Consider the following 26,954-nt stretch of genomic DNA (forward strand, 5'->3'; position numbering starts at 1 on the left):
GATACAGGGTTGGACATTTCAGATTGAACTGAAAGTAGTAAACCGTGGAATTTCCTAACACAGTAAGCTGTGGAGGTAAGTCAGTCACTAAATATGTTTAGGAAAAAATAGACAGCTTTCTAAAGATTAAAGGTATCATGGGGTATGAGGAGAATGGTGTTGAGATAGAAACAACAGCCATGATCATGTTGAATAGACTGCTCCCATTTTCTATGTTTCTAAGACTTAGTTCATTCTTAGAAGCATCTGCTACTTGGAATGCACTTCAATAAAATTAGAGAAGTATCATGGAGAATTCAAAAAACCATGACTGGCTGTACCTTTAGGTATTTTTAAAACTTCAACCCGTATGGATTACATGGCTGTTTAGAAGCACAAATGTTTTTCTCACAACAAAACACATCTATCTAATTAAAAAACTGGGACATAAAAATGATTCCTAATTGAATCCCTTGCTTGTGTTTGTTTAGCTGATTTTGATTAAGGCAGCAGTTAAGTATACCTGGGTTTCAACAACAACTACCATTTATTTAGTGCTTTTAACATAGTAAAATGTTCCAAGGCACTTGACATGAATCAAACAAAATTCACACCAAATGAGATAAGCTACTGGGCCAGCTTATGGTCAAAAGAATAAGATGTTAAACATGTCTCAGAGGGAGAGTGAAACCAAGTGGGAATTACAGCACTTAGGGATCTGAAGGCACAGCCACCATTGTTCGAGTAGTTAAAAACTCGACTGCACAAGAGGCCTGAGCTGAAGAAACACTGAGGCTTTGGAGATGTGAGGCCATGAAAGGATTTGGAAACAAGGATGAAGATTTATAAAAACAAAGTGGTGTCCTGCTGGAAAATGTATGTAAGATGTATCAGGTAAAGCCAGGATCAGGTCCAGCTGTGATGTCAAACAAAATTTTTTAAAAATCCATTTTTGAAGTAAACTTTTTAGTTGAGTTCAAGCTTTCAACATGGTGAAAGTAATTGTCAGTATCTATGGAACACAAAGGAACTAGCATGTAATCTGTGTCATTATGACTTTATTACAGCTCCAGTGAAATACTACTACTAAAAAATACTAAATGTTACATTAATGCAAATTTGTTACTTACTTGGCTTGAATTAATATTAATCCTATTTGCAAAACAACATTGGAGTTGAAAAAACCCACAAATATAAACAGAAAGCTCTACTTGCCCTAAAAAAAATTCAACTAATTCTTAAGAGAAACCATTTGAACATAGATTTTGACATCCAACTACAGCACTTGAAGCAGCACAATTTGAATGCCAATATCCAGGTAGCATTTTGTCAGCAGGTTATAGGCTGCACAAAAGTCATATGTTGTTAATTATGGCAATTGTAACTGGCAGCTACATCTCCATATTCCACCATTTAAAAGAAAATGGTTTCCGACGTACATTAGAACCGCAGTGAATTTCACCTTCCTTCAGGTGATAGGCAACAAAGTCATCGATGAAGTTACAATCCAGGCCAAGGGGTTCCAGTGCTGAACGCACCGCAGATTCCAGTGGACATTTTCCGTTGATCAGAGGCCCAAATGGTTTTGGAATGCCCAGGTATTTGCCAAGGATTATCATGTTCACCTAGAGAAACACAAAGTGAGCAAATGTGTTCATTAGCTGTGTCCAAGTGCTGGAATGATGATAAAAATAATAAAGTGTGGGGTAATAAAGAGGGACAGAGAAAAAGAAAGTAACCAGGAAGAGTAAGGCAGTGTAAATGAGGGGATAAATGATTGAAAGACAATGCTGAGGACAAAAATTAAGGAATAATGAAAAGGATAAATGATGATAAGTGGAAAATGAATTAAGTAAAATGAAGGAGAAGCAGGAGGCAAATGAGGCAAATGAAGCAAATATCTATTCTGACAATTAGTGGAGATATAAAATACATCCCATTTTACATTTATGATTCATCTAATAAAGACTCAATTCCTGCTGAGGTGCGGAGCAGAGACCATGCACCTCACTGTGGTAATGGTTTCTAATGGCTGATCTTATGGGTGTCTCAGTAACCCTCAAACAGATATTGGGAATAAGCCACCCACCCACATCAGTTTTAACTTACCATATCTGGAAAAAAAGCTATTGCTTGGTTGGATTTCTCTTCTTGCTTAAACAACACAGGAATATCAATTATATCTTGTTCATCCAGTCCCAGTTCCTTCTTTAAGACATCTCGGTTCCAATCAATACATTGCTGAGTGTAAGATGGAGAGAATTTGAAATAGTTATGCAATAACTTTTGTACAAGAAAACATTAATAGTTCACTGTTATATCGTATTGACCCACCTGCACATAAGCATTATAGTCCAGGAGGTTTTGGTTACTGAGGATTTCATTAATTTTGATTGGTTTTGTGTGGAGATCTAGATAAGAAATACAGAAACAACATTAAAATAAAACCAAGAACTACGGATACTGGAACTCTGAAAGAAAAAGAAAGAGAAAAAAACAAAAATTTGCTGGAGAAATTCAACAGGTTTGGAAGCATCTGAAGACAGAAAGTAGAGCTAACACTTCAAGTCCCATGCATTGACTGTGTTTTCTATTTACAGATGCTGCCAGCCCTGCTGAGTTTCTCCAGCAATTCTTTTCTGTTTCAAAACAATATTGCCATTTCTTATTCAGCCAGTTCTTCAAATATCTCTTTATAAACTTTGATGTTTATGCAACCAAATGTTCCACCCATTAACGATTGATTATCTGCTGCTCAGTCCTGATCCCAGTTTGTAGACATCTGCCCATGATTTTTCTGTTTATTAGTCATCTTAATGACAGGAAATCTTAGCACATTGGTTCATGATGGATGTTTGGAAAAGAAAGAGTTATCAATGGGACAGCTCCTAGCCTCCACTCTGCATGACCTGTACCTGATTACCATCGAGAACTCATCCAAGCTATCAAAGCCAATAAACTCATATGTATCTCTGAGTTTTGGGACCTCCCTTTTTTCAATCTTACATGAATATGTACAGAAATTATTACTATGGACTATTATTTTAACCATAATCATAGTGTCATTATGGCACAGAAAGCGTCCATTCATCCCATCAAGTCCATGTTGGATATGATGTATTAAATAGAAACATATTTAACGATGAGCTATATACATTATTCCACATCCTACGTTGGCAGCAAGCACTTTTGCAAGAATGGCATTATGCCACTTTAGGCTCAGGACAAAGGAGTAATTAGGTTGTATATGGCTACTTTTGAAATATTACAACTCGTCAGAAACTCACTTTCAAACATTTGAGTTTCACCATGCCCTTCTTTCTGGAGCTTCTTGAACAACTTACAGCAGTCATCAGGACTTACCAGGAGAAGACGGAAACCCTGTAGAAACATAGGCAAAATGTTTATATTCAAACACTGATGTGCTCTCAGCAGGGCATCCTAACAAACCTATCCACCATGTCTCTTTGCCTTCTTTCTCCCTGCAATACACATGAAGTAGTGTCAGGGTGTGGTGTTACAGTGGTCAACTTCTCTCCCAACCAGGGATTGGCCACTCCAAGTGCTCCCTAATGTTTGTGCCTCGACTACAGCCCTGACACAGTTGAGCACAGCATTCTTCTCCAAAGTTTGCCCTAGCCTAGCTTGCTGGGACTACCTTGCTTGTTTCCAATTTTATCTTTCTAAGAGGAGCAGGACCAATTCTACCAATGGTTTCTCTTCCAACCACCACTCAGAGATTTCCCGATAGATCTGCACATGATGTAAATGATCCAATGATCCAGATTGGTTTGCATGATGATGCCACAGTCGTCCAATAATTTGCATCGATTCTTGACTGTGCCTTTCTGTCCCCTTATGCTTCTTCCAATCTGCCACTGAGACCCATGCGATGAGTCATCTTCCTTCCAAAACAAGAGAGGGAAATACATTGCTCCAGGGAATGTATGGAACAAAGTAGAAGAGAATGCAGTGAATGGAGAGACAGAATGCAAATACGCTGTCCAAACAAATCTGGTTTGAGAGAGGGAAATAGGCCACCTAATGTCTTTTTGATTGATTTTGATTGGCAATCCTATAATGAGGACCTAGAGACAGAGCTTCATTCTGATGCAGTTCCGCTTTGCCTTAAATCAACTGTAACATGGGAGAACAGAGAATGAAATCCAATGGAAATTCTTTCAGTCTACCTTCCAGTTCCTCTGTTGGCCTCCAGTTGCTGTATTTAGTGCATCTGTTTTTAATTGTTCACACATTGCCGGCCTGAATTGTTAATTGCATTAAGGTTTCACTCAGTTGTCCACCATTCTCTCAGATTTATGAAAATGTTAGGGAAATTACAAATGCTGCTTCTACATTCATGAGGCATAGTTGATTAGAACCACTCCCTGCAAATCCCTCACTGCCACCACTCTCAGGATTTGCTTTCATTATTTCTAATTACATAGACTTCAGAATATACCACAAACCACAAAATACATACACAGGAGTCTCATACTGCTCACTCGGTTGAACTAAAATGGTTACCTTTCTGTCAGGGGCTGGAACAAAGGTCATAAACTCATCCACATGACCCACGAACAACCAGTCAGAGAAGAGTTCAATAGGAGACTGCACCTTCTGAGCATACAGAAAGTTTCGAACAACTTTTGCCATGTTTCGCCCATCAGAAGTACTGGAACAATAATTTTTAAAAATGTAAATTCTACTTTTCTATATCAAGAACATTAGTTTTGAATCAGTGATCATTTCTATTTCACATTTAATGCCAAAAGATCTAGAAAAGAAAACAACTCTGGCCAGAGAATGTCAAACTTGCTGGAACTTTAGTTTTTTGCTTAATTATTTGCTGTAATGATTATTGGTCAATTGTGTTCTTTACCAGTTTCCCAGCAGATTCACAATCTATGTCAGTCTTCTATGAGAACCTTTGATCTAACTGCAGATCCTCAGCAAATACCAGGGCAGATTTGAGGCAAAAATTAAAAGTGCCTGAGAGATCAATAATGTGAAAGGTACAACACACTATCAATGCCACGATGTCACAGGTGTTACCCCTGCCTGGATTAATCTCACTCTATAAAGCAACGTCAGCTGGATTGCATCATTTCTTGGTGTTGTGGGGTTATTTTGTGATATTCTGGGAATATCAGGGTCATATTTTTGAATGCCAGCAATTAATAAAAGGCTGTTAGCTGCCCATTATAACACTGGACACTTTCTCTACATGTGGGTAAAGGGCAAGATGGATAGGTGCAGGGAGGCAATGAACAGAGAGAAGATATGCCTTTCCTTTTCAAATGTGGATATTTCATTTGCTAATGGATTTCTCAAGTATTCCGTGGAACTCAATGTGGCCCAGGCAAACTGTGCAGTTCTTGGCGGGTGTTTCCTCACTTCCTGTGAGATTCGGTTCTACTGTCTGCCACTTAATCCAAATAATGCAAGGAGCAGAAATCACTAAAGATGAAAGTCCCGAATTTTGCACAGTTTGAACTTGGTATTTGAGTCGTGACTGGAAGATATGTGGAGGTATACAGTCCTCTATCAAGTCACTTGGTTGGGTATAGGTTATGTATGTGTCTCAAATCACCAAAACATTGAACTTTTAAAGATGGGTTAAGTTGGTGGCCAGTGCCCTGTGTACTTCAGAATTTCCTGTTTTTATTCTGAGTGCTCAAGCAGTGAATTAATCACCTTTCTGGACAGATACCTGTGTGTCTGTGTAGACCCAACTGATACCTGTCACATTGAGCAGGGCACTTTGTCACAAAATGCAGTACATTTCACAGGAAAGTTGCTATCAGATTGCAAACTGTACATACTGAGAATTGAGATTCTGTATATGATTTAAAGGTTGATTGAGCTTCAGGCTTGTCCAATTAGAAGTAACCTCAAATGTATATAAATGCTTGATGTAAAATGCTTGACTTTAGAAAAGTAATGGACAGAAGTGGATAACTTTTGAGGAAATCAAATCAGTCCACAGGATCTCATAAGCTACACTTACAGATGAAGCGGAGTTATTTGGTCAAGTTACTGGAGACCGACTGTCACCTGTGCAATATACACAAGGGGCAAGAACTCTTCACCTTGGTTTCCCTTCCCCAAAAAAAAAAATCAATGAAATAACTTTACGTAGGAAAAGCACTGCCAATGATAATCCTTCCCATTGGATATTCTTTTCCATTCACTGTTACTGGGGGGCTGACCTCCAGATTCCCAAAGGAGTCCAGGCTGTTGACAAAATCAGATTCTCTGGTTACGTGTCCAAAGTCCGGGCCCTAGACAAATAAATAACCATAAAATGGATAGTACACAAATTCGCAATAAAAATAAGCCCATTATTGATAGAGTTTTATATTGAATTAACCTTGATAGTTAAAGACTGATAGTTGCTAAAAACTGTTGCCTTCTGAACTATATAGCCATTGGCCTCAGTGCAGTCTATCACTTAACCTACCTGCACAATTATCCAACTGTAGTAAAGATAAGAATCACGTCATCAAACTTCAATGAACACCAAGATTCATCCTCATTGGAGACACTGGAAACAATATTTTCCAACTTTTTTACGCTTATTGACAATATTAAGCACTCAAATCACATGACAAGAGATACATAACAGAGCAAAGCACTCTATTATTCCCTAGTTAGTAAAACATAGTCAACATGGTTACATGCAGAGTGGATCTCTTCCTACTCTTCCTTTAAACACTTTGGATGATTGTCCAGTGATGCACTCTGGATATTTAAAAATAAGATGGAATTGCTCTGAACTGTCCAGCAATTCAATATCAATCTCTTTAAACCTGCCTCAAAAAATCCAGGAGCCCAATATTAGGGGTGTTACATAAAATGCATACTTTCTAATTTCTTGGGATGTTTTCATTTATTAATTTGAAAAATTACAGAATATGAGAAACATGTTAATCAGCTAATTTAGAATGTGTTCACTTTCTAATCATGTTGCAAGGATGGATGTGTTAGCTACCAAAATGTAGAAGCCTTGGGGCAGGGAGCTCATGTGGTGAAACTTCAGTATTCTAGGTATGAACACTTTTTAATCATTGTATTATTTCTAGATAGCTTGTAGATTTTTATTGTATCTAAGTAACAGGAAAACAGCAATTTGAAACTATTCTAATGTTATCCTATCAAAGGAGGAGTCACTGGATTCCAGGCCTGCCACTGGTTGCCACCTCCAGGCATCCTAAAGGTATCTCCCAGGTTTTGACTTCAGTGGGGGCACATTCTTTGCCAAGAAGATCCAAACAATCTTATCAATGGGTGTATAATTGATAATAATTAGCTATCTGCCAATGCCTAGCAGGTTGCCGATGCCAGACACATCCTGGCTCCAGCAAAATCACTCAACGATGGCAACTCATTGGAGAGCTACCTCAATGTTATATTCCCTAATTTTACTCCCTGTCACATCTCCAAACCTGACTCTACAAGATGCTACTTATTGAGTGTCTGGGTTGCCGTTGAACAACAACAGAAAGAAATCTATTACTGCAAACCATATCTGGACTCTGATTTTCATGGAGGTGGTGGGAAAGTCAAGTCAGAAAACTTCTGATCCAATAAGTATGTTCCCTTTAAAAAGGAACGCTACCCACGATATCTTCATTCTGAAGCACAAGGATAAATGGCTGCAACACAAGAAGGTACAAGATGATAATGAACAGATGGTAAGGCTGGCAAGATAAAATCCTGATTCCATGTATTGGGATATTAGCCCAGTTTAATGATGTATTTCAGGTCTTCAAACTTCTAACCCTTACTCTAATCATCCCTACCTATCCTCATATCCCCATACACTCTTCCTGTTTTATTATACACCCCATTGCCCCTCAAAATGCTTATACAGTAATGTCTTCCATGTGAGATAAGTGGTACTGATACTTTTGACACACAGCCAAGCTTGACTATGGACCTGGCTATAATAATGAACCCTGAAAAATGTAAACAATGAAATCTTTTGAAACTGAAACCAGAATTCTGTTTCCTTTTCCATTTTTCAGATCTTCCTGCCAATCAAAACCTCCCGAAAAAGTGACAGGTGCGTTTATAATTTTGAGTAGGTCTCTGGCCTTTTAACTCACCTCAGACTAGATATCTGAATCACTGCAGCAAATATAACATAACATAACTACTGAAGCTGAAAGAACATTTATTTGTGCATTTAAAATAATGTCAATTAAATAATTCCAAGAGTGGGTGACTTTTTTTTCTGGGTTCCTCATTTGTGACTAAAATGCCCCATAGTTCACACTTTCTCGGAGAGAAATACCTAACCACTGAAGGGCTTGAATTCACTAAAATTGCAGGGTGGTTTAAATTGCCCATCTCTGTAATGGGTCTGGCAAGTGTGTTGTGTGAATGGGTAACCAGAACATTATTCCACGTTCACGAAAATCGCCAGAATCAGCAATGGGGCTGGAATCCTGGAATTGGGCCCTGCCATTTCTAAAGGATTCCTGAATCATGCCAACTCAATAGAGATCCGAGCTTTGAAGTCAGATTCAAAACTGTCTACAACAGGAATAGGTTCAGACTTGACAATCCTGTCAACTGAGGATGCAAACAGTTATGTCTGTTATAAACTTGTACCGTATAGAAGTCTAATATCGTACACTGCCGAAGGTCACAAATGAATACTGAGAATGAGGTACATTACAAAATGGAATTCATGATCTCAGTCAAGAAGTAGGATTAGACTGAAGAAATAAAAAAAAAATAAACATTCTAAAAAAACTTATACTCCAAAGAAACATTGTGCCTCACCAGGAGTTTTTTGTAAGGAAACATCATCAGACCACGATTTCGAGGAGAATCCAACACAACAGGGAAGGATTTGTGAGGAGCTTCTGTGTAACCAAACTCAATTTCATCCTGGAAGAGAAAGATCAGCACAGCAATCCCTCAGAAAGGCAAAGTGAATAAAGACAAAAGGAATACAAATTGAAGCAAATAAAAGATCAATAGCACTGGAAAAAACCTGTGACAGAGGAATAAAGACACAAAATCCACAGGCAAGGAGACTACTTCTACGGGTAGAACATGCACATACAAATTAAGAGCAGGAGGTGGTCATTCAGTACTCAAGCCTGCTCAGGCATTCACTAAGAAAGATCATAGCTAATCTAATTATTCTACATTCCAAACCTAGCTTCAAAAACCTTTCATTCTCTTGTTTATCAAGAATCTACCTACCTATCTATCTTTGCCTTAAAAATATTCAAGGACTCCACTTCCACTTTCTTTTGGAAAACAGAGTTCCAAAGACTCATGACATATCACGAGAGAAAAAAAAATTCTCCTCATCTGTGTCCCATTATTTTAAAATGATGGCACCTTGGGCGGCAGTGGCTCAGTGGTCAGCACTGCTGCCTCACAGCACCAGGGACCTGGATTTGATTCCAGCCTTGGGTAACTGTTTGTGTGGAGTTTCCACATTCTCTCCATGTCTATGTGGATTTCCTCCTGGTGCTCCGGTTTCCTCCCACAGTCTGAAGTTGTGCAGGTTAAGTGGATCAATCACGCTAAACTGCCCGTAGAGTCCAGGGATGTGGAGGCTAGGTCGGTTAGCCACGGGAAATGCAGGGTTACAGAGATAATGAGTCTGGGTGGGATGCTCGAGAGGATCGGTGTGGATTCGTTGGGCCAAATGGCTTGTGTCTATGCTGTAGGGATTCTACTGTCGTTCTACATTCTTCCACAAAAGAATATCCTTCTGGATCTTATGTGATACTATCAAGTTCCTCTTTCATCCTGAACTCCCACAGGTACAAGCTTAGCCTGTCCAAACTTTCGTCTTTAGTATGTCTCAATCTGTTCAAGGAAATGGGAAAAGTGGTATTATCTGCCTTTAACCTCACAATCTGTTATAAAAGGAGAGATTAAATGAAGTGAAATCCTTTCACTCACTCTATAATCTTCAAGTAACAATTTATTTATCTAACTCGAACGGTGAACAAATTAACAGACCTACGAGCAAACTGAACAATTACCCCTTAACTACTGACAGTTTCCAAAGAGAACAAAATTCTAATGGCATGCTGTCCCAATAAATACAAGTCCCACTTATATGAACCAAGGTAATAAGAAAAATAAATTAAAACTTAGACTCTTAAAACCAGAGTCAGGATTTTTTCCTGGAATGTTCTGTGCCTTTTCCATAATTCCTCAGTCTGGAATTCTTTCCTCATCGAATCCTTGCGTCAGGAATATTAGCTAAGAGTGCAATGATGGGGCTTAATCAGAGAGCTTAAAGATTTCTGTGGAAGCCAGAGTTTTACTCTTCTGATGGCAGTTCACTCTCACAACAATTTTCAAATGCCCCCATCTTTTATACCCTTGATGATGTATTAATTTTTTACAATAGGATTGGTCCTAGATTGTCAAAACCATCAGACTTAAATTTAATAAGGCTTTGGTATTTAGGGCCTGGTTTAAATTAATTGGCTAAATTCAAAAACCTGTTGTCTTGGTAAAAATACTGTTTTGCCTACTAGCAGTATAGCCTTCTGATATAATGTTTCAATTTCAAGACGTCTGTGCATTTGCTACTACCTGCAGACTTATTTAAAATGCAAGCAAAAAAAAAAACCTTCTAAAAGGGACCATACACTCTTACCCCCTACTAATTTATAAACAAATTCTAATGTCCAGCCTTCCAATCCACAAGTACTAAATAAACTTCACAACAGTTACTTCCTCATTGAATTCCAATAAATTGATTAAATTTACTTATTACAAAACCATGTTGACTCTGCCTGATTAACTTGAACTTTTCCAAGTGCCCTGCTGTAATGAATTTAATAATAGCTTCTAACATCTTCCTCATGCCAGATATTAAGCTAATTGGCTTATAGTTTCCTACTTTATGCCTCCCCTCTTCTTTGAATGAAAAAGTCACATTTTCGATCTAATGGAATTTTTCCTGAATCTACAGAATTTTGGAAAAAATAACCCAGTACATCAATTATCCCACCAGCCATTTCTGATAAGACCCAAGGATGATGCCCATCAGGACCAAGGGACTTGTCAGCCCACAGCTCCAACAATTTGCTCAATATCATTTCCCTGATGATTATAATTTTCTTGAGTCCCTCCCTCTCTTCCATTTCCTGATTTACAGATACTGCTGGGGTGTTACATGCATTCTGTACCGTGAAGATCGATCCAAAAAACCTGTTAAACTCATTTGCAAGCTATTTATTTTCCATTATTAATTCCCTAGGTTCACTTTCTGTAGGACCAATGTTCATCTTGTTAAATCCTCTTCTTCAAATCACTATATAGGCTCTTATTATCAGCTTTTATATTTCTGGCTAACTTTCTCTTGTACTCTAATTTTTCCCTTTTTATGATTGATTTATTTAAGGGGTTGAATTACCTACTGCTCCCAGTTCTGATGTTCCAGTTGTTCTTCACTGTTTTTTTGTATTCTATCCAATGTTCTGACCTGCTACCCATCTATGCATAATCAAATGCTTTTTCTTTAAGTTTGATACTATCTTCAATTTTAATGAAAAGTAAAAGTAAACCACAAATGGATGGATAAAGAGAAGGGACCAATTAGGTCGATACAACTGCAGTGAGATTTTGGTGGAATGTGTTTTAATGCATCAACAGCAGTCCCTCACAGATGTGGATGATTCTCTTCCACACTCAGGGGGAGTCCATAGGTGGCTGTATAGTCTGATGCAGCTTCTGCAGATTCTGCCACACTTGGGCCAAAAGTTGCTTGTGGAAAGGAGGAGTGGGGCGTTGGTATGGCAGTGTACTCCTTACATTGTTTTCACCTGGCTTCCACTTTTTCCCTGATGGCAAGTCTCGAGGTGCTCGCCGCGCCTTCCCGGATACTTCTCCTCCACTTTGAATGGTCATGGGCCAATGATTCCCAGGTGTCTGTGGGAATGCTGCACTTTGCCAGTGAGGCGTTGAGAGTATCCCTGAAGCACTTCCTCTGTCCATCTGAGGCTTGCCTGCCATTTTGAAGCTGGGAATGAAGCACTTGCTTGGGGAATCTTGTGTTGGTCATACGGAAGAAGCCCATCGCAGCCGATCAAGGGTGCTCAGTACATTGATACTGGGGATATTGGCCTGGTAAAGGACGCTGAAGTTAGTGCATCTGTCTTCCCAGCAGATTCACAGGATTTTGCACAGGGAGCATTGGTCATACTGCTCCAGTGCCAGGGTGTCTGCTGTGGACAGGTCACATCTCAGAAACATTTGGGGTGCAGGAACCACCACAGCTCTGTATACCATGAGCTTGGCGTCAGATTTGATGTTGTTGTCCTTGATCACCCTTTTCCTCACGTGGCCAAAGACGGTGCTAGCACACTGGAGGAGGTGCTGGATCTCCATCAATATCTGCTTTGGTCAACAGGACACTCCTGGAGGTTCTAAAGCCTTCCCATTTCAAAGCACCACAAGCAAAGTGAATGTCATAATCACCTTATGACAAGCATTCCTCTGTTATTGCTATAAAAATGATACAATCGCCCTCCTTATAATTTTGGTATTGTTGGACCCTGCAGGTGAGAGGATAATTTCACTGAATTTTGACCGACAGTAACTGTTTGGCTGACTGGTTTCATGCAGAGACCCTGATCTCCTAAAACAAGAAAAAAAAAGATTGCTCTGCATTGATCAACTGACACCTAAACCCTTTCACTAATCATCCTGGTGTTCACTGACCAATATGACATTCTAGATCATCAGGCCTTAATCTTGAAATGAACATTTTCATATTTATATCCTTTCATATTCTTGTCCCTGACTACTTCCATAACCCTGTCTGGCTCTCAATTCTCCAAAATCTCAATCAATTTTTCAATTGTGACGCCATGTGCAACCCTAAATTTCTTCATTCCATTGCAAATGGAAGATCTGCTAGTTGGTCCCTAAATCTCTCTGCCGCTCTCTAAGACATCTGCACAAGTTTTTCCTTTTGCTTCTGTCCTCTATATCCATTTACCTGCCTTGGTGTCAAACAACCAGATTTTGTGATGATGTTGTTTGAGGGGAAAGAAGTATTCATCAGGACTTTGGGAACAATATCCACGGTCTCCGATGAAATAGTGCTAACAATACATTTATACTGAATTGAGGTCAGAAGATCTTGATGGAAAGGTGGCACGTTAGTCATCGCTGCATTGTCTCAGTACTGCATCCAGTCTGTTGTCCTACAATATGGGTTCGAATCTATTTTATTGCAAGGTGAATTGAAAATAAAAGCAGAGAAATTTTGCTACAGTTGTACAGGGCATTACGAGACTGCATCTGAAGTAGTGCGTATACTTCTAATCATCTCATGTAGACAGTGATTTAGTTACACTAGAAGTAGTGCAGAAAAGCTTCATTAACTGATGAGAAAAACAAGAGTATATTGAATCCAATATATTTGCTCTTTTACTCTCTCCATTGATGCTGCCTGATCTGATGCATTTCCACCACTTTCCGTTTTTACTTTAGAATTCCAGCATCTGAAGTATTTGATTTATTCATTCAACTGAATTCTGGGATATGGGGGTGGCACTGTATGTTGTACGAGAATGGGTTATGCAGACTGAGCTTTTATCCATTGGAGTTTAGAAAGTATATTTATACTTCTGAAACACGTACAATCCTTGAGGGGATAGGATTGTGTAGATGCTGATTGAATTATAGACGGGAACCAGGTGACATGTTTGAAAAATAAGGCGTCTCCTTTTTGACATGGAGATGAGGATAATTCTTTTTCTTTGAGGATCATAAGGCTATGGAATTAACTTTCCCAAAGAGCACAGGAGGCAGGGTCATTGAATAATTTTAAGTCAGAGTTCGATAGATTCTTGATTAACAACTGGGGGAATTGAAGAGTATTCAGAGCAGACAGGAGAGTAGAGTTGAGGTTTCAGCTCTAGCAGGCATGATCTTGGATGGGTTGAGCAGGCTCAACAGAGGACTGAGAGCACGCAAAGTCAGGTAAGACAATCTCAATTTTTATTCTGTACAAAACTAATTTAGTTATCCAAGGATATTGAGTGTAGTGAGAGTGGAAGTTGTTGGGTATTGATCATAACCTTTCAAACTTCCCTAGTCACAGGGGAGGTGCCAAAAGAAATATGAACATTCATTTTATATTGTACCGTACAAAAAGAAACAAACAACTATGCATGCTGGAAATCAGAAACAAAATCAGCAATTGTTGGGAAAACTCAGCAAGTCTGGCAGCTTCTGTGCGGGGAGAGCAGAGTTAACGTTTTGTGTACAGTGACCTTTCGTCAGAACTGATAGCCAGGAAAAGTTTGGTATATATGCTGATGAAGGAATGGTGGAAGGAGAAGGAGTAAATGTGGAGACGGAGCTGAGATAGCAAGAGTAACAGCAGCAATTGTGCAGACAAAAGGAATGGGTAAAGGTCAGCCTGGACGAACCAATAGCTGCTACTAGTGACCATTGGTAGCTGACAATCGGATGGTTGTGGTGTCAGCCCCATGTGATGACAAGGCCTGGTGTGTGAGGGTTGGGACAGGGAGATTGGAGAAGGTGCTCAGGCATTAGGGTTATTGAACTTGATTTTGAGTCCTGAAGGCTGCATGGGCCCAAAGCAGAAAATGAGATGCTGCTCTTCCAGCTTGCAAGCTGAAATTTCCAAATGGGAAACATGTTTAACTAACCCGCTGGAGTTTTTGAAGAGGTGACGGAATGTGTCAATGAGGATAACGCTGTTGTTGTGGTGAACATGGTCTTCCAGAGTTTGTTTGATACTGTGCCATGCAACAGACTGGAGACAATTATAGCTCATGGACTTGCAGGATGGTATTGCTAATTTGATGTCAACTAATAGATGATCAGTGCAATGTTACATTTTGTATCCATTAGGAATTATAATGAAATGTCCAAATTAAATTCATAACTGCTTGATACAAGGACAATCTTTAAATGACACGCACGATGTAAGACCCTAAAAAACTCTCCTCTTGATTAAAATTTCTTACAAGTTTTTCTGGCACCTTTTTCTGACTAGGGAAGATTTAAAGGTTATGAACAATGCCCCTGGAACTTCCACTCCCACCATCTTCGATATCCTTGGATAACGAGTACAAATTAGTTTTGTAAATACAGATATTAAGTCATGCCATCAATATTCATCTGGACAAGAGTTTAATATCTGGTTTTGTTGATAGTGTTAACATTCCAGTTGTAGATTGTGGTATCAGTGTTTTCAATGTGTTAATGTATTTGTACTGTGAAAACTTAGATTAGGATCAGGAATTATTTATATTACATTCTAATTTGAAAACATCAATCTCAAGTGAACTAGTTCTGTTAATCATAGAAAGCAATTAACAAAAGTGGCTTTGAATGATATTAAAACCTACAAACTATTTTTGCAATTTATTTATTGAGGAGCTGGGATATTCCATTCCTTGATCAACAAAATTTGGCATAAAAAGGTAGCCAGGTGAAGCAAGTGAAGATAGTACTCTGCCTAGGTAGGTTGAGAGCTTGTTCATGTATTTAGCATTCTTTGATGCAAAGGAACAAGGGGGAAAGGAGATAGAGATTTGGCTGCATTTGAGCAACTGGAGTGTATCAAGGAGCTCTTATCTGCATCTATTGCAACAAAGTTTCATTTAGAGATTCTATCACCCCAAAGATGTTTGTGCCTGACCTGAGGCTATTCCCTAGTACTACATGTGTACTGTTCCTCGAGATGAAGGTCACTATAGCACTTATCTTTTATGAATGTTCACTCTTCCTGTAGGCTGGAATTTTAGGAATTCAGTGTTTTACCTGTATCCAGCGATCACGGCGATTCATTTCTTCAGAACAAACTGTCAGTTTGCATGCTGCCTTCTCCACCAGAGCTCTGAATTCTTTCACGAATTTTGCATTATTGCTTACACTAGGCAAAAAGAAATGAGATTCTAGAGAGGGGAAGAGCTGGACTAGATCAACACTTAATTGACCACACTTCAGCAAAGACAAGCTAATTCTTTGAAACCTCTCTTCATAATTTAACCCTTTCAGCCCTGGAATCTATGCTTTATCCCCTCCAAAGCCACTATATCCTTCCTAGAACTCAGAAGAGTTTTGTTTTCTGCTTCAATTAAATTCCAACTTTTTGTGTTCAACTCTTGAGATTGAGACTAACATTCCTTTAATCTTTTAAATGTTTTTGTGACTTTCCAGTTCCTTTTTGTGGTTTCTTTACATGGACCTCCTAAAATCCTATTTCACAATTCCTAGCCCCTCTCCATTTAGAAAACACTCGGCTCTATCTTTCTTTGGTTCAAGGGGAAATGCTTTACCCATTCACTTGATCTAATAATGTTCTTTTCTACTTCCATTTATGCTCACTGTGTCAGTTAACTTAGTTTGGTCAGCATATTTAGCTATAAGGCTTGCTATTCCTTCTTTTAAGTCTTTGATAAATCTATTGAAAAACTGAGGGCCAGGTCAGATCCTTGAAGGACATCATTAGTCACTTCCAACCGATTAGAGCACAAACCAACTAGTTTGACTGTCTTCTTCTTCCTGACCAATTCTTTAGACGTATTTATCAGTTCCCCTCAATTCCATGCATTATGTTTTGCTAATAATTTCTTGTTTAGTAACATCTTTAGATATTCCCTGACATAACACGTTAAAACCTTCCTCTAAAATTCAATTAGTATAGTTCAATGAAGGTTTACAAATCTACTGTATCCTGCAAATGATCAATCACTCTCCCTGATGACAGATTAAAGTAATTGCTCCATGACAGACATTTGACTAAGTGATCTATAGTGCAGAGGAATCTAGATTGAGACAAAGGGATGATCAATTTGATAAATCTGCTGCAAAGTGAGTCATTATATTTAGATATTTGGTGTATCAGGTCTCTGGTAAGGATTATACCTAGTCACAGTTTGCTCCATAACTGCCCTAACGACAATCCAGACTTAGCCAACTGAAAGCAAACTCAACATAGTTTCAATTACCAAACTTGGCTGACCTGCAGCTGGCCAACTTCAGTGACTATTTATTGAAGCAAACAACTGCAATTTAGCCACGTTTGACCTTGAGAACCAATGCATGTGCTGAAGGAACTTGATGTTCAATCCATTAGGAAAGCCAGTTGCTTCTTTATGAGGCAGTCTCATACCTGCACACAAACACTTCCTGAGGAGCCTGAGTGTTGGGCATCATTATCCATGGAGCCAAACAAAATACGACGCGTTCAGTGAAAATGGGAGCATGTCCTTCAATCTAGAAAAAGTGCATTAAAACATCATACATTTACAGAAACTTGTGTTGATATTTCACTTTCCAGCATTATATATTCCCCTTCAGCTCATTTAATACAATTTTGTCAAACAAAATCTATTTCCTGGACCAAGTTTCCTGGCTTGTTGAACTGCTACATGTGTAATCCTGGTTAGGAGCCAGTGGGGAGGGGGCTTATCTTTGTAGTGGATTCATAACTGATGGATTTTCACTCCATTTTACTCTTACTTTTATCTTGAAATTCAGATCAAGAGGAGAAGGAGTATTCCGTACATACCCTTGCATCCAGTAAGAATGTCTGGAGATACAAATGTAATCATTACCCTAATGCTTTAGCTGCTATGGCAAATCTATGCATTAAAAATTTACTTTTAATCCTAATGGAAGTCCCGCTAGCTGAGAATTGGCTTGAGCTCAGCCTTCCAAATGGTGCCAATTGCTTCCCGGATCTTTAGTAAGTGCAACAAATAACAGAAAATTGCAGTGACCCTTTCAAGTTTCTCCTGGGGTAGCAAGGTGCCATCCCAACTTTCCAACCCCGACACTATTCAGAAAATTGGTCAACCACAGGCTGATACCCTGCAGCCCCCTATCACTAGAAACATTAATATTGTCTATAATCAGTCAAAGCCATTACTGTCTCGAATTTCTTTATAACTGGATCCTTCCAAGTAGCACCATGCTGTTTCTTTGCCAGAGAACTCAATAAAATTGATATCTTTCTCAACAAACACGAACAAAGAGATATAGTTATTTAGTTCTATAAATGATTAGAATTCCCACAGATGGAAAGATCTATTGACTAGAATACATGTGCCACTCAAACCACCACATGATAATGATAATCAATTTGATGAATAGGAAAGGCTTTCATCATTACTACCACTCATTGCCAATCTTCTTATTCTTCATGTGAATGTCAAATACAATGCCTTGATTAGGGCTGTCTGCAGTTACATTTTTAGACTCCAAAGCTTCTCCAAATAGAGGAATCTATAGAGTAATGATGCTGGCATCAAATGAACAGGAAATGCAGTAGAGTAGACAATGGACATCTTTCAAGCCCATTTTAGGTTCCTGGATAACGTTCTGTAGTACATCCCCGTAAGAGTTCAACAATTATTATAGCATGATGCTTATATTACAGTATCCTGGCAATGACTGAGGCTTCCTGCTTTTGGAAGCTGAAAGACAACAACATAAAGAGAGAGAGTGTGGAAGGACAGCCTTTCTCACAGGATAATGAGGTTGCCCATGAAGAAGGACACGCAACAACATCCAGAGACAGGAGGATATAATGGTCAGCTCAGTTCCCACAGTGTCAAAGAATTCTGCCAATTTCTTTTGTAGGACAGAAGTTTACATTTCACTGTTATTGTTCAAAATCTTCAAAAGTTGCAAGAGTGCACAAGAATGGAACTCCACATGACGAAAGAACTTGCATTGATTCAACTACCGTTTGGATTCCTGGGACGTCCAAAATCATTTTATAGCAAATTATCTTTTTTTCCTGAAGTGCTGCCATTGTTGTAATGTAGATTAAAATGCATCCATGAATTTTTGCACAGTTCAATCCCACGAGGAGATAATTTGGCCAAATAATTTCACCAAAGATCCTTAAGCAGCACCTTCTAAACCCATGTCCATTTCCATCCAGAAGGACTAGGGCAGCTGTCACTTGGGAACACCACCAACTGCCAGTTCCTCTCCAAGCTACTCACCATGCTGACGTGAAAATATCTCACTGTTTCTGCATCAAAATCTTGGAATTCCCTCCCTAACTGTTGTGGGTCTACCTACAGTACAGGACTAGTGGTTCGAGAAGGCTGCTCACCACCACCTTCTCAAGGGAAAACTAGCCTGGGAGTCCACAACATTGATGCCCCATGAAGTTTCATGGCTTCAGGTTAAACATGAGCCAGGAAACCTCCTGCTGAATGCCATGAGCTATCCTCCCTCAGTTGACGAACCAGTGTTCTATGTTAAACAAAATTTAGAGGAAGCACAGAGGGTGGCAAGGGAACAAAATGTAGCATGGGTGGAGGATTTCAGTGTCCACCACCAAGAGTGGCTTGGCAAGAGCACTACTGATCGAGCTGGTTGGGGTCTGAAAGGACATAGCTGCTAGACTGGCTCTGAGGTAGGTGGTGAGGGAACCAAGAAAGATAAACATACTTGACCTCATCTTTACTATCAAGGCATCAAGGATCCAGAGGAAAACTGGAATCAATGGGTATCACGGGGCAAACTCTCTGCTGGCTGGAGTCACATCTGGCACATGGGAAGATGGTTATGGCTGTTGGAAGTCAGTCATCACAGTTCCAGGACATTTCTGCAGGAGTTCCTTAGGGTAGTGTCCTGGTTCCAATCATCTTCAGCTGCTTCAATGACTTTCCTTCCATCATAAAGGTCAGAAGTGGGGTGTTCTCTGAAGGTTGTGCAATATTCAGGACTATTGGCGACTCCTCAGATACTGAAGCAGTCCATATTCGAGTGCAACAAGATCTGGACAATATCCAGGCCTGGGCTGAAAAGTGGCACGCAATATTCATGCCAGAAAAATGTCAGGCAATGACCATTTTCAATAAGAGACAATCTAACCACCGCCCCTTAACATTTGATGGTGTTACCATCACCAAGCATCTTTGAGGTTACCATTAACCAGAAACTCGACTTGACTTGCCACATAAACATAGTGGCTACAAGAGTAAGTCAGGGGCTAGGAATACTGCAGTAAGTAACTCACTTCCTGAATCCTCAAAATCTGTTCACCATCTACAAAGCACAAGTTAGGTGTGTGATAAAATACTAAATAAAACCAAAAGAACTGTGGATGCTGAAAATGAGGAACAAAAACAAAGTTGCAGGAAAAGCCCAGCAGGTCTGGCAGCATCTGTGAAGGAAGAAAAAGAGTTAACGTTTCGGGTCCAGTGACCCTTCCTCAGAACTGATCAAACTGATCAAACTGATCCTCAGAACTGTGTGATAAACTATTCCCCACTTACCTGGATAGGTGCAGCTCCACGAACACTCAAGAGGTCAAAGCAGCCTACTTGATTGGCACCACATTCACAGGCATTCACTCCCTTCAGTAAGCAACAGTGTGTACGATCTACAAACTGCACAAAAATATAGACAGCATCTTCCAAGCCCACGGCAACCTCCATCGAGCAGGACAAGGGCAGCAGATACATGGGAAATCCACCACGTGCAAGTTCCCCTCCAAGCCACTCACTATATTTGGAAATATATTGCCACTCTTTTCCCGTCACAGAGTCAAAATTCTTAAATTCCCTCCCTAAGGGAATTGTGGGTCAACCTACAGCACATGTACAAGAAGGAAGCTCACCACCACCTTCAAGGGAAACTAGGGATGGGTAATATATGCTAGCCAACAACGTCCACATCCTACTACTGAATAAAAAGAAAACTGCTTTAGTAATATTGTTAGAGCACTAACTAACATATAGGGCACACCAAGACCTTCATACTCTTCAAATAGTTCCATGGGATCTTTTATGTCCACCCAAGGGAGCAGGTGGAGCCTTTAGGACATTGTCCAAAAATGTCCTAAAACTGCAGCACTGAACCTCAACAAATTATCACCATGTATGTGCACTTTTGCTAATTACACAGCCTCTATACCCAAGACACTTTCATTCCAAGGTAACTTTTACTGACATTAATACAAAATGGCGAACAGACTTTGATACAAAATATCTTATATATTATGCACAGTGGAAAAGTGGAGCTAGTTTAAGTTAAAAATATAATGTGCACTTCTCTGTAGGCATGTCTGATAAGACATTTCTCACAATGGCTAGACAGAACCAAATTAGATGAAGGATAAACAAAACAACACAAATGGCTGCAAAAGCTCAACAGGTCCAGCAGTTCCTGTGGACAGAAAGCAAAATTAACATTTTGGGTCCACTGATCCTCCTTCTGAACTGTATGTTGTTCCACTTTGGAATTCTGTGCCTCAGGGGCGAGGTCATTGAATCTTTTTAGGACTTAAATACATTCTTGGTAGGAAATGGAATTGTAGGTTATTAGGAAAGAGGGAATATGGAATGTGGAACAGAAAAATGTCCACCATAATCTCATCGAATGGCAGAACAGGTTTGAAGCACTACATAGTCTACTTCTGCTCCTAATCCATATTTAGTCGTGAGACAATGAAGCTAGAATCTTGCAGTCTGCGTTGGATACAATGGCTTTAACCGACATGTGCATCCAACTGCACCATTCACAGAATAAACCTGGAATTGGGTACAAATTTTACCATTGGTTCAAGCAGGCTGAGGTTGAAGGTCACCAAACTTCTAATCTTCTCATCTGGAAACTTGAGCCCCTCGACAAAGAAATGATATTCATTGTTCCCTTTAGTATAATCCATAACCGCTGACAGCTTCTCCCTACCCAGGACTTTAGTCATATTTGCTGTAGTGTGCAAAAAGAAACAATGATACAAAAATAATTGAGCAAGGTCGTGTATTAGAACGTTTGTAAATCAGGCTGAAAACAAAGACAGAATATGAAACATGTGGAAAGTTGGTAATGACATCCAAAGTTTTCCTTCTATATTTTGTTTGAGAAAATTAAAAAACCAGAACAAGTGACCTACGTTCATAATTCAGAACTGCACCAAGCTTGTAGGAGAATATTAGATGAGACAAATCAGGAAGCAAAAATGATGAGTTGCCAAAATTAAAATCTGTAAATTTACAGTGCGAAATGGAAAAACATTCATGAAGATCTACACCTGCTGGAGAATATCAAACAATTGGCTTGGGATTTTCAATTGCTGCTGGGCATGGATGGGGGTATTGGCATCATTTGAAGATTGTTCCCACTGTGCAGCACCACATCCTGTTCCCTGAAGAATCCAGCACAATTTTTAAAAGGGAAGGTGGAGGTTGTGTAACAGGAACATGACCACCTTCGATTAAAGGCCTTGAAAGGACTATGGGCTCTGGGAGGGCAGAAGGGGAACTTACAATGTCCAGTCCTGAACAGTCTGGTGCACAGTGGCTGGGTACAAAATGGGCAGAAGTTATGTGTTCTAATTCCTAAAAATTTCAGGACCTGGGGAATCTTGCACTGTATCATGTGCTTTATGTGGAATTTTGCCTTTGGCCACTTTTGTGCCATGAGGGCTGCTAGCCTTCTGAGGTGCTACCTATTCACTTCTGCAGAGCAATGGCAGAGTCTATTATGGCTGCCTTTGGCATGCTTTACAGGCAGTTCCATGGTTTCACTTTTAATGCCAATTAGGGCATTCACATTTCAAGTTAGTGCCACGAGTGACAGTTGCAGCATGAGACCAGGACCTGGAAATAATCCAGGAGTCAGAATCCCAAAGTGAACATCACAGCCACAAACTCACATAGATCATGACAAAAGACTTGTACTTTATCTTTATCAGAAGCGGAAATGTACAGCTGGAGTTTGTAGCCAGGCGGCACAGAGTTGGGTCCTTCAGTTCTTAGGATCATATGAGACATATCTCCAAGGTCTGCAAGAAGAAATATCCAAACATGACAGTAAATAATGGAAGTCAGTACATTCTTAGGATGTTCAATGAGGAAAGAAGCCAGAAATTTCTACTTTGCTTGATTTGTTTCTATCACCTCATAAGAAAGTGATCTTTTATTAATTTAGCAGTTATATTTCTACTTTATGCACACGCAAAAATTCATTTCTGAGTGCACTTGTGATGCAGCCAGTGGTTTCTCAACATATCTCTTGTCACCTTCAAATACTGGCACTGTATCATCATATCTGTCGGATTCAGCTGATCCAGTCTCTTCCTTGTCACAGTTCACAAGAAGAATTGCTCCATGTCCTTTAGGACCCCACATCCAAGAACCCTAATAAAGAGACATTTTAAAAAAAACTTGCATTTATACAGTGCCTTTAACATAGAAGAGAAACATCTTGAGTCATTTCACAAAACCAAGCAGTAAGACAAAAGGAGGAGAAATTAGGAGGGATAACCAAAAGCTTATTCAGAATGATGCATTTTTAAAAGTATCTTGGAGCATCCCCAATTCAGTATGCAATGTAAGGTAAAGGCAAAGTCACCATAGTCCACTCTCACATTATAGAGAGAGGTGGGGGACTCATGGCAAATCTAACGAGAGGGTCACTACGCCTCAGGCGAGGGGTGAAGTTCAGAACGTGAGACACTCTGCATCACAAATCAACTACACAGACAAACAAGCTGACCCCAGTATGCAACGTATGTGGACGCAATAGCAGCACTTTTGCTTTGGTTACTGATGCTGCAATGCAGAGAAAGAGAGAGCTACAAAAGAGCATTCAAACATTGCAGCTAATTAAAGGAGCCATTATGATTAGCATCAGCCTTGAGGTGCATGCTCAGTAGCAGAAAATGAAGATTAAGGGCTAAGAAGGAAATATTTCTGGGGACAGTGTGCAGGAAACCCCATAAGAAGACTCTAGCTATATGAAGGATAGTCATTCATTCAGTATACACAACTTCCACCAGTTCAAGAACTGCCAAACAGTCTAGAAATTGTTCAATTATTTCATAAGAGTGATCAAAACAAGTGTTCCCAATAACGACAGAAAGTGTTAGAGAAACTCAGCGGTCTTGCCACACCTGTATTGAGAGAAATGAAGATAACATATGGAGTCCAATGACTTTTCTCTGTGTTCCCTATGCTAACCTATACAAATGATACAGATAGTCAGATCCTGTCACAAGGGATTGTGCTCATATTGAAGGACAGTTGATTTAAAGATCAGGATACTTTCACATCATAATAATGTGGAACAAATTGTCTCTTACAATGTTTTAACATTGTGTTCTTTCCACATAAAGCAAATAGTAACAAATAACTAGTGGCAGAGAACATCCCTTCATGGCCTCATGTATTCCTATTTCTGTATCCTCTTCCAGTCCTCCAAGGCTTCAATATCTCGAAATTCCTCCAATTGTGGCTGCATACACATCACCAGAATCGTTCCTTCCATTATTGGCAACCGTGCCTTCAACTGTCCAGCTATAAACTCTAGAATCCTGCCTCTTTGACCAAGATTTTAGCCATCTGTCCAGTGTTACATCTTGACTGAGAATACTGTGAAGCACTGAGGGATGATTTACTACATTAAAAGGCAGAAAGATACAAATTATTAATCTTGTTTCCTGGTATTCTCTAACTCTTACATCAACATTCCCGTAAGCAAAGGGGAGAATCCCATTGAATTCAATACAAATAAATTATCGAGCATAAACTGCAATTTTTGTTCAGTTACCTTATTGGGATTATTCTTCTCAACTTTGCCATCACGATCTGCATCCACGTCCAGGGATATGACTATTAAAGAAGCGAATAATCATCAACTGGGGATAGTGGGTTAATTGTCATGAGAAAAAAATAAACATTTGGGAATTGCTCTATTAAAATGGAGGCAATTGCTTTTGTGTTCTCCGCATAAGTAATCGCAGTTAACGGGTACGGTTAGTCATAATGCAAGAACAAAGTTAACGTCCATCGGAAACAGGAGCGCGCTGTGAATTGTTAGTTATACGAATCTTACTTTTGCAGAGTGCTACCCAAAGAGAAATCAATACCTGGAAATGAATGTACTAGTCATACTCATCTACTGCTTTGAAGTAAACAGAATGTGTCAGACCAGTTATGTCTCATTCACAAGTTAGTTACTGGTTTCTCCTTCTGGGTAGTGATCAGCATGCCCAGAGCAGAAACAGGAGAATGGCTGATGTGTTACTCTGCCACTAGTCGTTAAATCTTTTATTTGCAGCTTTTATCTGCAGTCTTTGTGAGAGAGAGTTGACATTCAGCTCCAGTAATAACTGCCTGCCAGTGGTTCAAAGATTATTTTGATTGTCTTTATCAGGAAACCTATCAAAACTCTGCCTCCTTGGGGGCATGCTGGCATAGCAGTTATGTTATTAGATTAGTAACGTTAAGACCCAGGCTAATGATTCAGAGACCTGAATTCAAATCCCACTGCAGGAACTCAGTAATTTCAAAATCAGTTTTAAATAAAGCTGCGATAAAAGCCAGCGTGGTATCAGATGTGAGTTTACCTCCAACAGGGTGTTTTACCTAATTAAAAACTGAGTGAACTGCGGATGCTGTAAATCAGAAACAAAAATAGAAATTGCTGGAAATGCTCAGCAGGAGGAGAGAAATCAGAGTTAACATTTCGGGTCAAGTGACCTGTCCTCAGGTGTTTTACCTGATGCAGAAACACCTATGTTATCTCCTGTAACATGAGAAACTGGGCCTGGATGCTGTTATATTAGGAAATTCAATAGATATTTATTAAAGCTAACTATTATGTATAAATATTACATTCCTCAGCTAAAAAAGTGACTGGACTAATATTAAGCTATTTGATTATATAGAGCAAAATGCTGCCATACAGTGTCATGCTTAATCTGAAATAAGGTACAGTATGGAATGTCTGTGCACACATGTCACATAATATGACAACAATGATGATGTCACAAGCATGTCTCTTAAAAGGTTCACACATACTGAGACATAAATCAACAGTATCTGGAATGGTGCCCAATCTACTGGATTTTTGTAATAACTTGGCAAGTTCACTAAAGACCTTTAGGGAAGGAAATCTGCTGTCTTCACCCAGTTTGGTCTACATGCAACTCCAAATCTGCACAAATATGATTAATCCTGAACTTTCCTCTGAAATATTTTCAATAGCAAATATGGGTGAGTCATAAATGGTTATGCCATCAATATCTACACTCTTAGAACAACCACACAAAAAATTGGAATTTTCAAGCTGTTGGAAGTTCTTCTCCACCTTTGTGCCATATCCCTGTCCCATCTTTGTCTTCCTCTTGCTGTTTTGCCCTGTATTCTTGTAACATGATCCAGCCTCAAAATACTCAGGCCATCTGGGTGGCATTCAACTGACCGAATGTAGCTTTATAGCTGCAGCAGGTTTCAGACAGAATTGGCTTTTTAAAAAGGTTTTGCTGTAGTTTTTGTGCATCCCAGCATAATATTCTTACAGCTAACTCAGGTTTACACTAAACACCATCCCACTGAACAATTCATCCACAGCATTTTGTGCAAGTACCTCAATAGCACCTCAGCATAATAAAATTCATTTCCCACTGATGTAAAAACAGTGCAACTCATATCTTGCAATTATTAGAAATGTTTAACTAAAGCATTAGTTACTTACAAATAGCAGTGAGCTGGAAAATTATCTTGTCAATTGGTTTATCCAGTTTGTCTCCATAAAAGATAACAGTGACCTACAGGAAGAGTTCAGACATCAGATTGGGAACATTTTGGATCAGCCAGTCATCACACACTGTGCCTAAATTCCCTTGCAACTGATAATAAAAACAAAGAACTGTGGATGCTAGAAATCTGAAACAAGAATCAGAAAATGCTGGATAAATTCAGCAGGTCTGGCAGCATTTGTAGAGAGAAAGCAGAGTCAACATTTCAAGTCCAGAGACCCTTCATCAGAACAGTTCCAACTGTTTTTCTCCCTACTGATGCTGCCAGACCTGCTGAGTTGCTCTAGCACTTTTTTGTTTTTGTTCTCTTCCTAATGAAGTCAATTGAAGAATGGGGAACAGATCATTAAATTACAGGTCAGTTCGTCTTACTGCTGTTGTGCCTGATCCAACAGAACCATAGCTTAAGATGAAATTGGTGGAC

The 26,954-nt window shown here is 39.4% G+C and overlaps 1 protein-coding gene across 2 annotated transcripts; it reads right to left on the reverse strand.

Annotated features, from left to right (window-relative positions):
* Nucleotides 1–1,020: 1,020 nt before the first annotated feature.
* Nucleotides 1,021–26,551, reverse strand: LOC109918827 (protein-arginine deiminase type-2-like). Of its 2 annotated transcripts, XM_048592497.1 has the most exons (14): nucleotides 26,467–26,551; nucleotides 24,538–24,599; nucleotides 23,009–23,126; nucleotides 22,643–22,771; nucleotides 21,539–21,696; nucleotides 17,132–17,235; nucleotides 15,778–15,889; nucleotides 8,773–8,880; nucleotides 6,118–6,263; nucleotides 4,507–4,654; nucleotides 3,267–3,360; nucleotides 2,314–2,390; nucleotides 2,089–2,220; nucleotides 1,021–1,604 (listed from the first exon to the last, which is right to left on the reverse strand). In XM_048592497.1, the coding sequence occupies exons 3-14, from the start codon at nucleotides 23,115–23,117 to the stop codon at nucleotides 1,371–1,373; spliced, it is 1,551 nt and encodes a 516-aa protein (XP_048448454.1). In that variant the 5' UTR covers nucleotides 23,118–23,126; nucleotides 24,538–24,599; nucleotides 26,467–26,551; the 3' UTR covers nucleotides 1,021–1,370. The 2 variants fall into 2 exon arrangements, with proteins under 2 accessions (XP_048448454.1, XP_048448455.1); XM_048592498.1 differs by lacking the exon at nucleotides 22,643–22,771.
* Between the last annotated feature and the right edge of the window lie 403 nt (nucleotides 26,552–26,954).

This window comes from Rhincodon typus, unplaced genomic scaffold, assembly GCF_021869965.1.
Source record: "Rhincodon typus isolate 14 unplaced genomic scaffold, sRhiTyp1.1 hic_rhity00001343, whole genome shotgun sequence".
NCBI lineage: Eukaryota > Metazoa > Chordata > Chondrichthyes > Orectolobiformes > Rhincodontidae > Rhincodon > Rhincodon typus.

Coding starts and splice junctions, on each gene's coding strand:
- LOC109918827 (XM_048592497.1), bottom strand. CDS start 23,117: ATGTGGGGTCCTAAAGGACATGGAGCAATTCTTCTTGTGAACTGTGAC. Junction 17,236..21,538: donor TCAGCCTGCTTGAACCAATG/GTAAAATTTGTA, acceptor CACTTTTTCTAG/ATTGAAGGACATGCTCCCAT. Junction 15,890..17,131: donor CAGGAAGTGTTTGTGTGCAG/GTATGAGACTGC, acceptor CTTTTTGCCTAG/TGTAAGCAATAATGCAAAAT.